The sequence below is a fragment of the Lytechinus variegatus genome, chromosome 2 (genome assembly GCF_018143015.1).
Source record: "Lytechinus variegatus isolate NC3 chromosome 2, Lvar_3.0, whole genome shotgun sequence".
In the NCBI taxonomy this organism is placed as follows: domain Eukaryota; kingdom Metazoa; phylum Echinodermata; class Echinoidea; order Temnopleuroida; family Toxopneustidae; genus Lytechinus; species Lytechinus variegatus.
Window position 1 is genome coordinate 60,647,000 of NC_054741.1, and position 16,175 is coordinate 60,663,174.

At 34.5% G+C, this 16,175-nt stretch overlaps 1 protein-coding gene across 2 annotated transcripts in view; it reads left to right on the top strand.

Moving 5' to 3' along the window:
• Positions 1-10,749, top strand: part of LOC121408528 (centromere protein J-like) — a 60,750-nt gene extending 50,001 nt beyond the window's left edge. For both annotated transcript variants that reach the window (XM_041600015.1, XM_041600016.1), the window contains exons 16-21: positions 792-1,075; positions 3,700-4,003; positions 4,510-4,650; positions 5,614-5,687; positions 7,348-7,543; positions 8,625-10,749. In XM_041600015.1, the coding sequence (XP_041455949.1) occupies positions 792-1,075; positions 3,700-4,003; positions 4,510-4,650; positions 5,614-5,687; positions 7,348-7,543; positions 8,625-8,753 (1,128 nt within the window). In that variant the 3' untranslated portion in view covers positions 8,754-10,749. The remainder of the gene's footprint in view (positions 1-791; positions 1,076-3,699; positions 4,004-4,509; positions 4,651-5,613; positions 5,688-7,347; positions 7,544-8,624) is intronic.
• The last annotated feature ends 5,426 nt before the right edge of the window (positions 10,750-16,175 follow it).

Below are 16,175 nucleotides of genomic sequence, written 5' to 3' on the forward strand. Positions count from 1 at the left end.
ATTTAAGAACATATTATGAACTCTATTTCATTTTTGCTGGGAAGTAGTTGAATAACCAAAGCACCCTTTCTCTTTCAGTACTAAACGTGTCTTGGGTTCTTAATATCGAAGCAACTTCCCACAAATCGGTGCCACTTAGGGATGGAGGAGGGGAGGCTAACCTTTGAGCCACACCCCCCCCCCCTTCCCGTCATCAACATGCCCTGGTACCACCCCTGAAATTCTCTAAAGTGTACTAAGTTAAAGTATAGTTTAGACCAAGTAATCACTTTTCCTGTTTGTCTGTTAGTCCGTTGGTCTGTTCGAAAATGTAAAAGTTTTTGTTCAACTTGTTCTCATTTCTTTATTTTTGCATAGATTATATTCATTCTTGGTACATATGATCCTTGGGTAATAACACATGTGATGCAATGAGAATGATGGGGTCAAAGGTCATCTAGGTGTCAAAAGGTCAAATGATATCAGGTCATGTTCATCTTTTTTGAAGCTTTTTTTCAAATTGTTCTCATTACTTTATTTCTGCATCAATTTTGTCTATACTCGGTAAAAAGGATCTTTGGTTATTACCGCACATGTGTTCTTGAGGATCATAACGTCAAAGGCCATCTAGGGGTCAAAAGATCATATTGCATATGTTATTGATCGCAAAATCAGGGGAGATATGGGTTCATGAACCACCTTGCTCTACTTGGAATTAGTTTTCAAAGAATAATCAGTTTCAATAAATTTCTTTTTTTTTTTTAATTGGTTGTACATTTTTGAAAATATCTATATTGTTCTTCTCTTTTCAGGGGAAGCCCGTTTATGCCCAACCCTCTTCTACAGCAAAAGCTAGGACCCCCAAAGTAGCTGAAAATCAAGCCATCGAACAGTCCAATAACAATAACATCAATAGGAAGAGGCCAGGAAGTGAGGACCGTCCCATTATCAGAAATGGGGATGGCCAGCATCATCACAGAGGAAGTGGGAAGTCAAGGACTATGTCAGAGAGCTCAGATGATGATGACAGTGAAAATGAATACCTTCAGGCATACCCAGCACCAAGAATGGAACCTTCCAAACAGGATGATGATATGTGAGTTTAGGTTATGTTTTGGTTATGTTGCCCCATTATAGATATTTTTTCTGCTTCTTTATTTTCTAATTCTATTCCCCTTTTTAGCTCTTGTTCTGCTCTTCCCCTCTTTCTCCTCCTACTCTTCTTTCTTTTGTTCTTTTTTATTTTTTTATTTTTTATTTTTCTCTTCCTCTTTTATCTCCCTCTCCCCCTTCCTCTCCTCATTCTTCTCTTTTTTTTCCTTTACCCCCTTTCTCTACCTTTTCTCTTTCTTTTTTTGTGTTTTCTTCTCCTTATCCCTATTTTGTTGTTACCCTCTTTCCCTTCTCATTCTTCCATTCCTTCCCCTGTTCTTCCTCACTCAATGAAGCATTATAATTATAATTTATTCTGAATTTTAAAATGAGATATAAATCAAGCTTTTTATCTTTCATCTGTTTTCTTACAAATATATTTATGGAGGACATTTCATTAGGCATGTTTTATTTTTTATTTATTTAATAATTTTTTTTTTCATTTATTTATTTTTCATTTTTATTTTATTTTTGTTTTATTTTTTTATTTTTCATTTATTTCATTTATTTATTTCTTTTTTTTTTTGGAGGGGGGAATTCTTCCGATTTTCATGTAACCAGGCATAGAAGATCATGCTTTGCCCCTTATCCCTATAGATTAATTACATGAACCACGGAAGGGGGCTCGTCCTGTAGTATATGCATTTAACATTTAATAACAAAAATGTATTCATAATCCATTATCATTCAATCTCACATGACAATGACATGCTTTATGCATGTCATTTGGGACTGAACTTTATTTACGCAGGGTAAGTATACATTCGGTCTACATTGAACTGGCCCTTATTGCTGTAGGTTGTTTGATGTACAGTTAGTAGTTTTTTACAGTATCCATGTGAATCTGTTGTCTCTCTCTGTACTGCAGTAAATTCAAACTATTTCACTCTTCATTGAATATCATGTAATGGCCAATATCAATAAAAACTAGCAAAGGCCTTAATACAAAGAAAAGGAATTTCTTATCAATGAAAGGCTATTAAAATGGGTGCTTACATGCCTAAAACAGAAGTAGTAGGTATCTGTTAGAAGACATGTTTCAAGTGTCAAGTAGCAAGAAACAATCAAATTGCTTTTACTGAGATGTATTTTCTTTGTTACATCAATAGGTATCTTTAAAGCATTTGCTAGATTTTATTCATATTGGTCATTCATTCATTGTTTCATTAAGCTGTAAGAGATGTCCTGCATCGCCTACACTATCGATCAAAACAAATGATGGGTTAAACTTAGTCATGGAGGAGTGTGTGATATTCAATGAATTTTAAGCATGTTGAACATTAGTGAAGGTTTGCCTCCATGCCTTCGATCACATGGCCCTTAGTGTTTGATGTTTTGTTTATACATGTATCAGGTCTGTTCTTTTCTGTGGCAACACATATCTTGTATTGTAAATGATACGAGATACAATTTTGCAGTTCTGCCGTTCTGGTATTGCCTCTTTCAATGTCCACGCTGTATAAGAACTTGTTTTTACATAGTATGGATTTTCATCATTTTTTTTTCTTTATTTCCCTAAGTCTTTTTTTAACAAATACAAGCCCTGTTGAAATCGGATTAAGGAAATTGCATATTGTTGATATGAGTGAAGTTGCTTGCATTGTTATTACATATTACAAGGGACAATATAACTTGTCATAATTTTCTCTCATAAGAGGGTTACCATATTTTTTTCCCCCAGCAAATGCAGTTTTTCATTGAACACTGCGGGGAATAGTTCACTTCTCAAATTGATAAGCAACGTTTAACCCATCAAACTTGAAATTGTTCCCTCCACTTACTTGCATTCAAAGGACAAATCTACCCCAACAAAAAATATATTTGAATTAAAAGAGAAAAATCCAACAAGCATAACACTGAAAATGTCATCAAAATCGGATGTATGATAAGAAAGTTATGACATTTTAAAATTTTGCTTGATTTCACAAAACAGTTAAATGCACATCCAGGTTGGTATGCAAATGAGGAGACTGATGACATCATCCACTCCCTGTTTCTTGTGTATTTTATGACATGAAATATTATAATTTTCTCATTGTCAAGTGAAGCAATGATTAATTTTCCCGGAACGTGTGGAATTAGCATTGTTTAATACTTTTTGGTTTGGTGAAATTGGTCTATAAAAAATTAAATGTATGATTTAAACAATAAAAAACAAAAGAAAAAATGAGTGAGGGACATCATCGACTGTCTCATTTGCATGTCACCGATTTGTGCAAATCACTGTTTTGTAAAACAAGGGAATCTTTAAAATGCCATAACTTTCTTATTTTACATCCGATTTTGATGAAATTTTCAGCGTTATGCTAGTTTGATTTTTCTCTATTTTATTCAAATCATCATTTTTCCGGGGTGGACTTGACCTTTAACCCTGTTGCTCAAAAATTAGTAGTTTTCTGGATTAACATAATGGAAGGAGCTTTTTAATAAGCATGCGTACATGAATGAAGGTAGTACCCATGAAATTCCAATGTATCATTTTGAATAGCAATATCTCATTTAGCATCAGGTGATAAAGTAGGTACTTTAAACTGACTACTGTATCCTACATGATTCTTTCATTGACAGAATCTATGAAAGCCAAATCGCCAACCCCAGAAGGAGTCGATCTCCATCCGACCGGGAGCGACCTCCCATCCCTGTACCCAATGAGAGGACCCCGCCCCCAACGAGGACCAAACCATCTTCCCTGTCCCCTTCTTCACCATCTACCGCTCAGCCCAGTCCCCAGCACCTTCCCCATCCCAGGCCAAGGGCATCGCCACTCAGAAATGGGTTCAACCATGCAGGTGCAGGGGTGGTCGGCATACACCAGGATGGAGGGGACGAGGATGAGGATGATTATGAGGATGTAGTGCATGGAGATGGCAAGGTACGTTCCTTTTTTTCCCAAAATTTCTGAAGTGATGGCCCAGCCAAAACCCAAGTCACCAAGAATTTTCTATTTTATAGAGTTTTGAAGAAGCAGCTCCTAGGATTAAAATGATAACTTGATGATGCTGGTGCATTCATTTGGAACGATCTACCTAATTTTCTAAGAAATGCCCAATCCGAATCTTCATTTAGTCTTTTATTTTGGCGTTATAATTTTCTTAATTTATAAACTGGCCCTTTATGTTGTTCTTTTCTTTACAGTTTGTTCGTTTCAACTTACATTGTATACTTTTTATACTCATGTTTGTTATGTTTGTATTTTTGTTGTAGGGCCTCCAAGGACAACAGTATATCAATTACTGATGGAGCCACCCTACTAAAAAAAGACTTATATAAATAAAATGAATAAATGAAAAAGCCATTTTTGGTTTACTGACAAGGTTCCTTGAATGAATTAAACTGAGAATAAGAAAAATATATCAATATTTTCCTTGAACATTACAGGTTGAACAGGTCAAGCCAGACGGGTCAAGAGTACTAACTTTTTCTAACGGTACGAGGAAAGAGATAAGTGCTGACGGTCGGACCATCATTATCTCATTCTTTAACGGAGATGTTAAACAGATTCTTCCTGACCAGCGTGTGGTGAGTCTTGGTTTAATATTTTCAGGGATGTCATTTTTCATCAAAAGTAGAGCTCCTGTTTTCAGCATACTTTTGGCCATTTTCTTTTGTTCTTTTTTTACAAAAGGTCTGATACTAATTGATTTGCTCACTTTTTATCAAGTATGAGGAGCATCCATAAATTTTGTCATTCAAGCATTTTTTGGGGGGGGTCGTACATTTTATTTTTCAAGAAATGCATTTGTAGTCTTGCAACTATTTACATGTATTTGCCTCTACATTATTTATTTTGACTCATTTATATAAATTTGCTGCTGCTTCTATTTAAATATTCACAATTTAAAGCTATACTTTTTTGTACTTATGTTTTTAAAGCTATAGGCCTACATAATTATTTGCAGCGAACAATGTTGTATGAAAAAGTCTTTAAAATCAAGATTTATTGTCAAGACGTTATGGTACTATGGTAGATCTGCAGTATATCTGGTACTTCAAAGTAAACCTAACTTCGTGAAATATTGAAATCTAGGCTGAGGAGTGAGCAAACTGACGGTTGCCAACACAGGTTAGCACATGTCGGACAGGTTATTTTTTCATATTGTTTGGCAAAAGACCTGTCACTCTGCAGGTATCCCACAAGTGCTTATTTTGCTATTTTTACATTTGATTATTTGCCATGTAATTATCATTCAGAATACCTACTAATGCTTGAGTGGTCATTTTACTAGATTCTGTTCAAATTTATTTTTAAAATTGTTTAACCCGATAATTCATCTTTTTGTCCATCCACTGTCCCCTGGGTTAACTCCTCCAGCAAAATATTCTCCATTTTTCTAATTTTTTTAGGTCATTCCATCAGGCTTACTGACAAAATGATTTATTTATTTGTCGTTTCTCACTGCATTTCACTTGGATTTGTGAAAGTTATATGTAAAATATAACGAGTCCCAATTAATTGTAAGTTTTGTGTTTGTTTTTTATCAGGTATACTACTACTCAGAAACCAAGACAACCCACACAACATACCAAGATGGCTTGGAAATCCTTCAGTTCTCAAAGTAAGTAAAATAGACCCTATATGATTCTTAAACTTTCTATCAAATTTATTGTGCATGTTGACTTATTGACTTGAATTCACATAAATGTAGGTAGTTTTGAAACCCATTTTTTTTTGCAGATTTTATCCTTTGATAATTACATTTTATTCAATATACATTAAGAAAGAGTCCTTTGTTGATTACGCACTTTTTGACACATGAGGCGAAATTGATGCCTATCAGCTTTTAAAGTTACCATATTAATGAACCCACTGTCTATGTAAATAATTCAACATAAACAGTAATCACATTGATTAAAAACAGCATGCATTCATTTTTTAGCGCTTTCTGAATATAAGCACTGAATAAAGCATAAATAATGCAAGAAAGGTGCATAAACCATGATTTTGAACTATGGACCATTCAAAACCACCTTTCTGAATTTGTGCCATCAAGTTTGGGATATCTCAAATACCGCAAGAAATGGTCACCAGTCCTGCATAAAAACATGAGTAACTTACAAACAAGACTATAACATGGTCCCTTGGTAAATTAGTCCGGGCAAATATTTTATGAACATTTTTGTCTGACAAGTTGTCAGACCTGACGGTTTTCCTTGATTTTGATTGGTTTAGAAGCACTGTCGCGATGGAAACTATCGAATAAAACGGCTGGCAACTCTTTTCATGAAACGCTCCCCTGGGGTCCGTTGCAGAGTTGCGTTTAAACGCAAGTAAAAAAATTGCGCGCGAATGCGCGCTGTTGATTGGTTGAAAATCAAGTTGCGCTTGATTTTTAGAGTTGTGATTGGTTGCAATTCTTTCTGCAACGGGCCCCTGAGCTGTCAAGAATGCTCTGTTACCACAGTTTGGGAAGTATCTGTCTAGGAAGATGGATGGTGCACCATGATATTTTAAAAGGAACAATGGGAGATCAATAATGCGAAATATGCTGCTCATTATTTATTGAACAAACTATTTTCGCTTTCGCCTACATGGTATCATTATCATTACTGATAATGCTAAAGTTATGGTGTTGGGTTTTCTTTTTTTTTTAGTTCTTGAAGTCCCATCTGGGCTCTGTAACGCAAACAGCGATTAATCGCTAATTTGAAAGAACAATTCTGATTGGTTCCTAGTCTACGGAGCAAATTGCGCATGCAGCAATGATTTTGATAGGCCATTTCATTTAGCGCTGTCCTTTGTGTTACAGAGCCCTAGATGTGAAGACCACAAATTGGAGATATGAGAAGCAGTTTTTATAATTTGGCAGTTTTAATAGTCTGGCTCCTATTTCATTAAGCTGTTTGTATTAATTATGAATGACTTTACAAATGACTGGTGAGACCTTCTTGGGTGCTATAAACAGTTTCTCATTCATTTACATGTTGCACAAGAAGGCATCACCAATTGTATATAAAGTCATGCATAACTTATGAACAGCTTTATGAAACACCTACCAGGAACCCGTTGCATAAAACTTTTGCTATAAAAACCTCTGGCAAATAAACAAAAATTCTGGCAAACAAAATTATGCCATTGAAAATTACTCTTTAGAAAACTCTGGCAAAAAATTTGCCAGAGTTTTTTATGGCCCCAGTTGTCTTCACAGACAGGTGGTCCTTCTGTACAGGTGGTTGGTAAAAGCAGGTTTAACTGTATCTTACCTTTATATCACACAGCAATCAAACCGAGAAGCACTACCCTGACGGCACGAAGGAAATCACCTTCCCAGACCAAACCATCAAGTATCTCTTCCCCAACGGCGGAGAGGAGAGTGTGTTTGCGGACGGCACCGTCCTGAGAGTGGACCCCAACGGCCGTCGCGTCATGGAATTCCCTAATGGTCAACGGGAAATCCACACTGACCAGTACAAGGTAGGTCAGACTTCTAATTGTAGTTGGTCTTAACCCACTTCGTCTACTTTCTATTTGGTCTCATCCCAGACGGTCTTATCAAAATTCGTCTACAACCATATATTCTACTGATCATTTGGTCTAAACACCACTAAGCCCATTTTGTTTGATTTGCAGTTAGGCTATCCCCAGTGTGGCTAATATCCACCTGGTTTACTGCCAATTTCTATAAGCCAAATGTTCATTTGACAGTGCAAATCCTAGAATTCAAAGTGAAAATTAAAACAATTGGGAATAGACTAAATGACTTAGTCCAATTGAGTATTACCCTATTGATGTTTAGACCAAGTGGCAATTAGACCAACTATATATTTGAAGACCAAGTGCATTTAATAGATGATGTGAGAATTAGACCATATGCTAGTAGACCAAATAAAAACAGAGATCTGTCTGAGATTGTTTTATATGCTATCAAATATAAATTGTATGTGGCATCCCTGTTGATCTTGTATCAACCATTCAAACTTATGGATTACATGCATGGAAGCTCATTTGATGCCAAAATTTTTTTTAACATTATTTGGTATTGCTTACTAGTATTAAGGAGTTGCTTTTCCAAATATCAAGTAGACCAGTGGGCTGTTTCATAAAGCTGTTAAGCTGCGCGTGACTTTACAGACGACTGGCATACGTTCTCATGCTATTAAAAGCTCATATAATTCCCCAAAGTTAATTGACCTCTAATAGCAGAGCTGCCAAATGGTACAGATTTTCCGTATTTAGTACTGAAAAATTGAGGAGAATTCTGATGGTTTCATGCAAACTGATTTCTTAGTTCCAGTTTTTATGTGTTGTCCTATGGTATTTCTTTGAAAATACTGATTTCCTCACTGAAATACTGATTTTCTGCTTTTATAATACTGAAATGTTCAGGTTGTGCCCAGCTCTGTAATAGTAATTAGAATAAATCTGATTGAGCTCTGAAAGAATATGTTCCCATTCTTCATAAATTCATATTAAAAACATTATGATCCAGCCCCCAGTTAGAATTCCTTTTGGATTCCTGACAGTAGCTTCTCTGTTTTGTTTTTTCCTCTCACAGAGGAGAGAATATCCTGATGGCACGGTGAAGACAGTCTACCCCGATGGTCGGCAAGAGACCAGGTACTCCAGCGGTAGGATCAGGATCAAGGATAAGACTGGAAACATCGTCGTTGACAGAAAAGGATGAGGTATCATGTATCAATGTCAAATCATATCGGGGTAGACTCTGCAGTATTATTTGCCTTTTATATAGCATTTGTTATATTTTGAAGAACATCTGGAAGTGCGAATCAGATGTAAACCCAGTCATTAAATATTGACTTGCCCAGCAGTGTTAATTTTGTTGGCAGAGCCTTGGGCGCAAAAAGTAGTGAACAGAATAACTCCAAGAGGTTATCCTCCCAGTGTAAAAAGGTATTCATGGCAGGAATTCACCGAACCATTCTTGGACACCATCATTTCGTCTATGGAGAAATTGGAAAGGGAGAGATTAGGATTCCTGATGAAAGCTGCGGATAAAACATTGTTTTTTGTTTTTTCTTCATGAACTGAACTGTTGGAATGTTTGCAGGTGGACTTTTACATCCCTGCTCTTACATATCCTATGTTGTGTAATATAATTCTTATGGTCAGTATGTATTTTCATTGCCTGTCATACAATTTGTGTCATTTTCATTTTAAGTTTCTTGCCATATTTTACCTACGTGTAAAAAAAAACAATATTTTGATTTTCAATATCAGAATTTGTATTCTTTAATTTTTTTTTTATTTATCTGTTTGCATGTTTGATTATGGTTTGTGTTTGATTTAACCAACTGTGTGAGCCAAAAGGCAAAAAAAAAACTTGTAATGAGGGCATTATTGTTCTATTTAAAACCATCAGACAAAAATGTGCTTCTGGTAAGTTTCTTATTATTTTGATTCATTGATTTCCCATGAACAGCAATCATTACAATATTTCTAATGTTTTTTTTAACTACTCCTTGGCTTTTCTCAGAAACTAGTTGGTAATTTGATAAATGCTTTCACTTTTGCATCTCCCAGTGATTTTTGAGATACTGATATTTCCTCCCTTATGATCGTACTGCTTGCCTAATGTGAATTCTACTTTGACTTTCTCTAAAAATTATATATTTACCATTAGTTTCAAGGAGAGAAAAATGTCGTCTTTAAATTGACGGGGAAAATAGCTATTATCACTAACATTGTCCTCTTATATTATGTCATGTTTACAAACTCCCTTTAGATTTTATAAAGATACCATTTTGTATAGCAGAGCCATAAAATTCTGGTGTGCAGAACACCATTCTTTGCACTTCTATAGGTGAACATATTACCCTTCCCAGTATTTTGATGATGTACAAATCATCCAGCATGTGCATCTCAGGGGAATGCTTCATAAATTTTTAGAGGATGATAAATTGGCCCTGAACCATTGTGAGATATGAGTAGACGCTTGAAGGATTTAGAGCAGCTGTACTAGCGATAAAATGTGACAAAAAGTTGCATCGCATATCTAAAGCTTTTTATTCAAGTTTAGACGGGAGAGCATCTGGAATTGAATGCAAGGATCATTATACCCCACTATAGTTATACTGAAATCATTTGAATATTCCTTTTGCAGAAGACAGTACCAATTTCTGAAAAAATGAAGTACACATTTAGCCTACCTCTTATAACATGAGCTTTTTTTCATAGCTGAATGACTTTTGTAGAAACTTTCTGAGCATGACCTTTGCAACTTTTATAGATTGATATGAATAAAGGAGAAAAATAATTTCTTGCCTAGATAATTGTGATGGTTGTTTTGTGAAGCCAATGTTTTGCTCACTGTAAATTTTATATGAAGCTTTTGCAAATTTGCAAGATGACATTGTATTTGCATCAAGAATTGTACAAACAAATTGTGATCTTAATTTGTTTGTTTAGTGCAAAAGGGCCATTACTCCATTCATATAGGGGTTTAAGATCATTACAATTTTTTCAAACCATGTCCGTATCATTTGTGTCAAAAGATAGTAAAGCATGAACTGCTTCATATTAGAAAATTATTTAAAGATGAGAATGGTAGTGGCAATGCTATTCACTTGAGGATTTAATAATAATAATGAACAGTTCTTGTATAGCGCATATCACATTATGAATATAATGTCTCTATGTGCTTGCAAAGGACTTGGATGTTATTACCCCGGATTTAGCTTGGTAGCTGTAATTACAGCGCACAAGCATTTTAAGGAATTACATCCTAAAGGATACCCATTTACCTGGGACATGTGCAGCACACTGTGGATGAATTCCTTGCTTAAGGAAACTACGCCATGGCTGGGATTTGAACCCGCGACCCTCTGTTTCAGAGTCCAGAGACTAATCCACTGGGCCACAACACTCCACAATTTTTATGATTGTGAAAGAATCACAAGACCTGCTTGCTTATTTTGCAAAAACATTGTAGATACCTGCATCACCACTAACATCACAAACTTAAACCTGTGCATTTTTTTATTTATATTATAAATTGTTTTGACAATGTGATCATACAGGAGTAGCCAGTTGATCGCGTTTTTTCACACATTCTACTGGAGTATCCTAAAAGGTAAAAGATACATCATAAGTTGATCCTTAGGAGTGCTGTACCTTTGATAACCCCCTCCCCCATTTTCCATTCTTTTATATCCCATGAATCAAATACAATTGGAAATTTGTGGAGCAGTCACAATGATATAAACTATAATTTTTTTTCATGTGATGCAGGTCCCGAATCAAATGTGGACCAGTCGTTGAGAGCAATTACATATTTTTGTGAGGTTTTTATTTTACGGTTATGAAAGTTTACTGCACCATTATAAATAAAGTGTGGTCAAAATACTTAACATAATCCATTTCCAAGATTAAACATGCTATCGAATGTAAGACAATTGCCCCATCTGACAGAGTTATGATTGATCAAATCGATTGTAACTATGGAAATCCATCAGTGCCATAATTTTTTCTACAGGAAATTTGCAAAATGTCCTTTGTAAACAAAGGAGAACACACCAAATTGTCAAGAAATCAACGGATTCATGGATTATACATTCATATGTAGAAAACATGTATTATATATGTTTACTTTGCTGGCTTTCCGTAGTAATGATTGATCGGATCAATCGCAACTCTTTGTAAGACGGGCCCCTGATATTATAATTTAATTCAAATGTACTTACGTTGATTGATGATATTTAATCTAGTAGTTGTAACTGAGTTAGTTTATCTTGTTTATCTAGTTTATCTTGGAATGTCCTCTCTGCCCAGAAAAGGTGTGTAGTTAATCATAAATTAGCAAAAGAATGACCTGCTTTTACCGGTATCCCAGTGGTAAATTAAAGATGAACAATGTGTGCATCGGAAAAGTCATAAGCTTTATAATTTATGTTGAAGAAGTTGCTTGAATGTATTCCAAATTTGTAAGTGATTGAAGTGTATCAGGCACTCATGTTTACCTCAATCTAAAATATATTTAATAATTTGTTCAAATTATATACTAATTATGGAAGGTAATACATGCACTGAAATCATTAAATTTATAGAAGACGCCTGAATGTAAGATTGATTAAAATGTGCACTTGACTATATATTTATGTGAATATGTATATATATTAACGATAGCATTTATCAAAATATTTGTGCCTTATGTGGACATGCAGCTATGAATAAATACTTTGATAGAAAAGAAAGATACATTTTTTAAGACGTTTTCTTGTGTGGTCGAGAATAGATATGAGGCAACCTTATCCAGAGTTTCATCAACGTTGGTCATTTCACATTTTTTCACTTCTTAGAACTTTCCTTTGCTTTTATTAGATGAGAAACAAAGGTGTCTGACTGGAACTATGCCAACAGACAGGTAGTGACAACTTGTCATCAGGGACAAATTTCATGGAATGGTAACCCAAATTTGTCTCTGTTGATGGAGGTACCTTAACTTATTTTCATATACCTAAAAAAATAGTGTTATCTCCTATTTTCCCTTGTGTGGTCAATGATATGTATAGCTAAGCTACTTTGCCAAAATCAGTAATCAAGTTTTTAATTCTAGTTCTGCCCCCAGGAATGGGGAGTTTTACATACAGTGTGTCCCAGAAAAAAGGAAAGCTCTTGGTTTCAAATTAGAGATGAGATTCCACTCTTGCCATGAGTATCAAATATATAGTAAAGACGTATTTCATAATTGTGAAATCTATCTATGAAAATGGGTTTCCTTTTTTATGGAACACACTATACCTCACACTGATAGCATTCACCCCTCCTTTTACTCTTCCTGATTCAGTGCAACCTTCCTCCTCATACCCAATCTTTCTTCACTCCACTTGCTTCTTATTTGACATCTTTTTGCAAATTCCATATTAGTCAAGAACTATTAATCTGGGGTGGTATTCTGAGGTCATTTTATCTTTAAAATATTTTATTTTATCTCTTAAAATGAAATTGGTATTCTGAGATGAGATTTTATCTCTCAGATAAAATTTTAGATTTTATCTTGCGTATAAATTTTATCTTGCGTATCTACAGATGATACGCAACAGAACAATGCCTGCGTACACATACCCATCGCGTATCTGGCCATTGCAACGCAGATGATGTGCTTGCGCCCATGTTACTTTGAAGAAAAAATAAAATAAACTTAAGAGGGTAGAGGCTATTTTATCTCTGCGACGTTGATTTCACCAATATTTCTAGGTGAATTAACCCCAAATGGTGACATGAAAATGAAGAAAAATTATATATTTATTGAGAATAACACCTTAACGTTGTTCCTGTACAATCAGAGAGTATTTCATAAGACTTTTCTTGACTAATATTGTCTTTGAAATGATGCTTGAAAAGATGCGATAAAGACTTCGAAAAAAGATGAGAGTATTGTCCTTTTTGTTAAAAAGAAATCTCCGTAATACGTGTAAGCGTATAGTGCAAGCGTATTTGAAGTCAATAAATTGACGCAATCTCACCCCTTTGCCACAACTCCTGGCGAAATGGATTTTAACTGGTTGAGTGATATGAGAGAGCTATAAAAGCGCGTTTCTAATTGGATATTGATTAAAAAATAGGTGTGTCTTACAGAGATAAAATGAAGATAAAATGGTTCTCAGAATACCAATTCAGAGAGATTTTAAGGGTATTTAATCTCATTGATTTTAACGGAGATAAAATATTTTATTTTATCTGAGATAAAATGGATCTCAGAATACCACCCCTGGGCATGAATCCTGTTTTTATTTTAACATTGCTATTTTCAGGACTATCTTTGTATCGACTTGACTGTCGTTATCAATGCTGAGGAAAGTTTTGAGCTGGTATCGAGCCAGTACTGTTCAAAGTGGGTGTAGTATATTGTCATTGAAATCACTAGTAACACATAGTTCCATATGAAATAAAAAGTAATACATAGTTTATCACATGAAATCAAATATAATCAATAGTTTCGTATGAAATCAATAGTAATACATAGTTTCATATGAAATCAAAAGTAATACATAATTTCACATGAAATCAATGAAGTGATAAATAGTTTCATATGAAACCAAAAGTAATATATAGTTTTATATGAAATCAAATATAATCAATAATTTCATAGGAAATCAATAATAATAAATGTTTTCATATTAACTCAGTGGTAGGATTTGGGCGCGGGTGTCCGGACACTTTAAAATTTTGAAACCTTCTTTTTTTTGCCTTTGGATAGCAGAAAAAATATGAATTCAGTAGATGTAACTTTTTTTCAGTTTTGTTCTCTGTAATATTGCCTAAGACTTTGCTTTAAAAATTGATGAAAGTCAGCTTGATAACTTTTTCAAATGGCTGATTAAAAATGATAGTCCGGACACTCAACCTGTCCGGACACACAGTAACTGGGTATAATACATAGTTTCTTTATAATAAATCAATAGCGATACATATTTTTTTTATTAAATCAATTGTAATACATGGATTCATTATTCCATATGTTATGTAACAAAAACAATTTTGTAGGTTAGATGTCTCATGAACAGGGGGCCGTTTCATAAAGCTGTTCGTAAGTTAAGAGCAACTTTAAGAACGACTGGTGATCCCTTACGGGCTAAACCTTTGCCTATGGTGTATACCATTTACCAAAAGAAAGGATCACCAGTCGTTCTTGAAGTCTTTCTTATCTTACGAACAGCTTTATGAAACACCCACCAGGTATATGTGATCTGTCTTACATGTACATACATACTTTTCTTCAACATGCACCATTCCTTCTGCAGGAAACAATTGCATTATGGGTAAAATACAAACGGTAAATAAAGAGGCATTTATAATAGGTGATAATAGCACATAGGAGTAATGCTGAAAATATGTGTACAAATTTAAATACAAGCATGTCGCAAAATAATGCAAAATTTGAATTATTGGTGAAAGGCTTTGCATTTAATGACTTTTGAGATAGAAAAAAACGTGAGAACTTTTTCATTCGCACAAATAAAGGAACAATGTCTACTCTTAATTTACTAGTACGCAAAGAATGTCTTCAGAAGACATCCATCAGCCAAATCTATAAACATATTAGCCCATAGTCCGAGGTTTGGTATAACTCATTGCTAAACACATTGAATTTCTATACAGATTTTATGCAAGCATTTTATATTTTTTGTAGTGATACACAGTATTTTTTGATAAAAATTCAACGAGCATAAAATTCACCCCAAAATGCGAAAATGTATGAAACTAATGTAACAAGAGATTACTTTAAGTAGCAAATAAGTAGAAAAGGAATGTTCATATTGAATTATTGCACACAAACATCAATGTAATTAGCTGACTCGTAAACAAACTTGATTTTATTTTCTGATCAAGCCCAAGTACAATTCTGCTTCAAACAGTACTGCATTTTTGCATTACAAAGTAGATTGATGTGAACTGTCACCAGTCAGTAGCTTGTCAGCTTGACTCAATATTGTGTGATAGTTTGTATAAAAAGACTCACTTATCTAAACCTTCCTTTAGATTTTATTCTATACCTCATCTATTTTCTTTACTTATTGTGTGGGTGTTCCCTTCCTCAGTGCAAAGAGATTTTTTTTAAACATCTCTGATGGTCTTGGTGTATTCGGACTTCAAGCTCATAAATTTGTGAAGCTGTACCTATCTAAACATTATATTTGTGGACAAAGTATTAACGAGTAGAGTATTAAACTTGAAGAATGATTGTAGAATAAAACCATCATATTGAATCCACTTTAAGTACTGATAAATGTGTCCTGCATTGTGCAGCAAAATTTGGATAGCCCAATGAGAACGAATTTTCTTTCAAAATGACACATTGTAAAGCTGATTTTCCACATATTAAGAATACATACCTATAAATATGTAAACATTGTTCAAACACAGGTCAAACTGTGTACATAGACGTTTCCCATGTTTTATTTGATTCCTATAGAGAATACATACACATGTACACGTACTTACATAAATTTTGGCCTTTATATACCATTATTCAAGAGGAGAATGCCCAAAGCACTTTGAATATAAACTAGCACATCAATGATGTGGAACTCATCCTGCATCTTGCAACACAATTTAACACAATTTTAATTTCAGCCCAGTTGACACT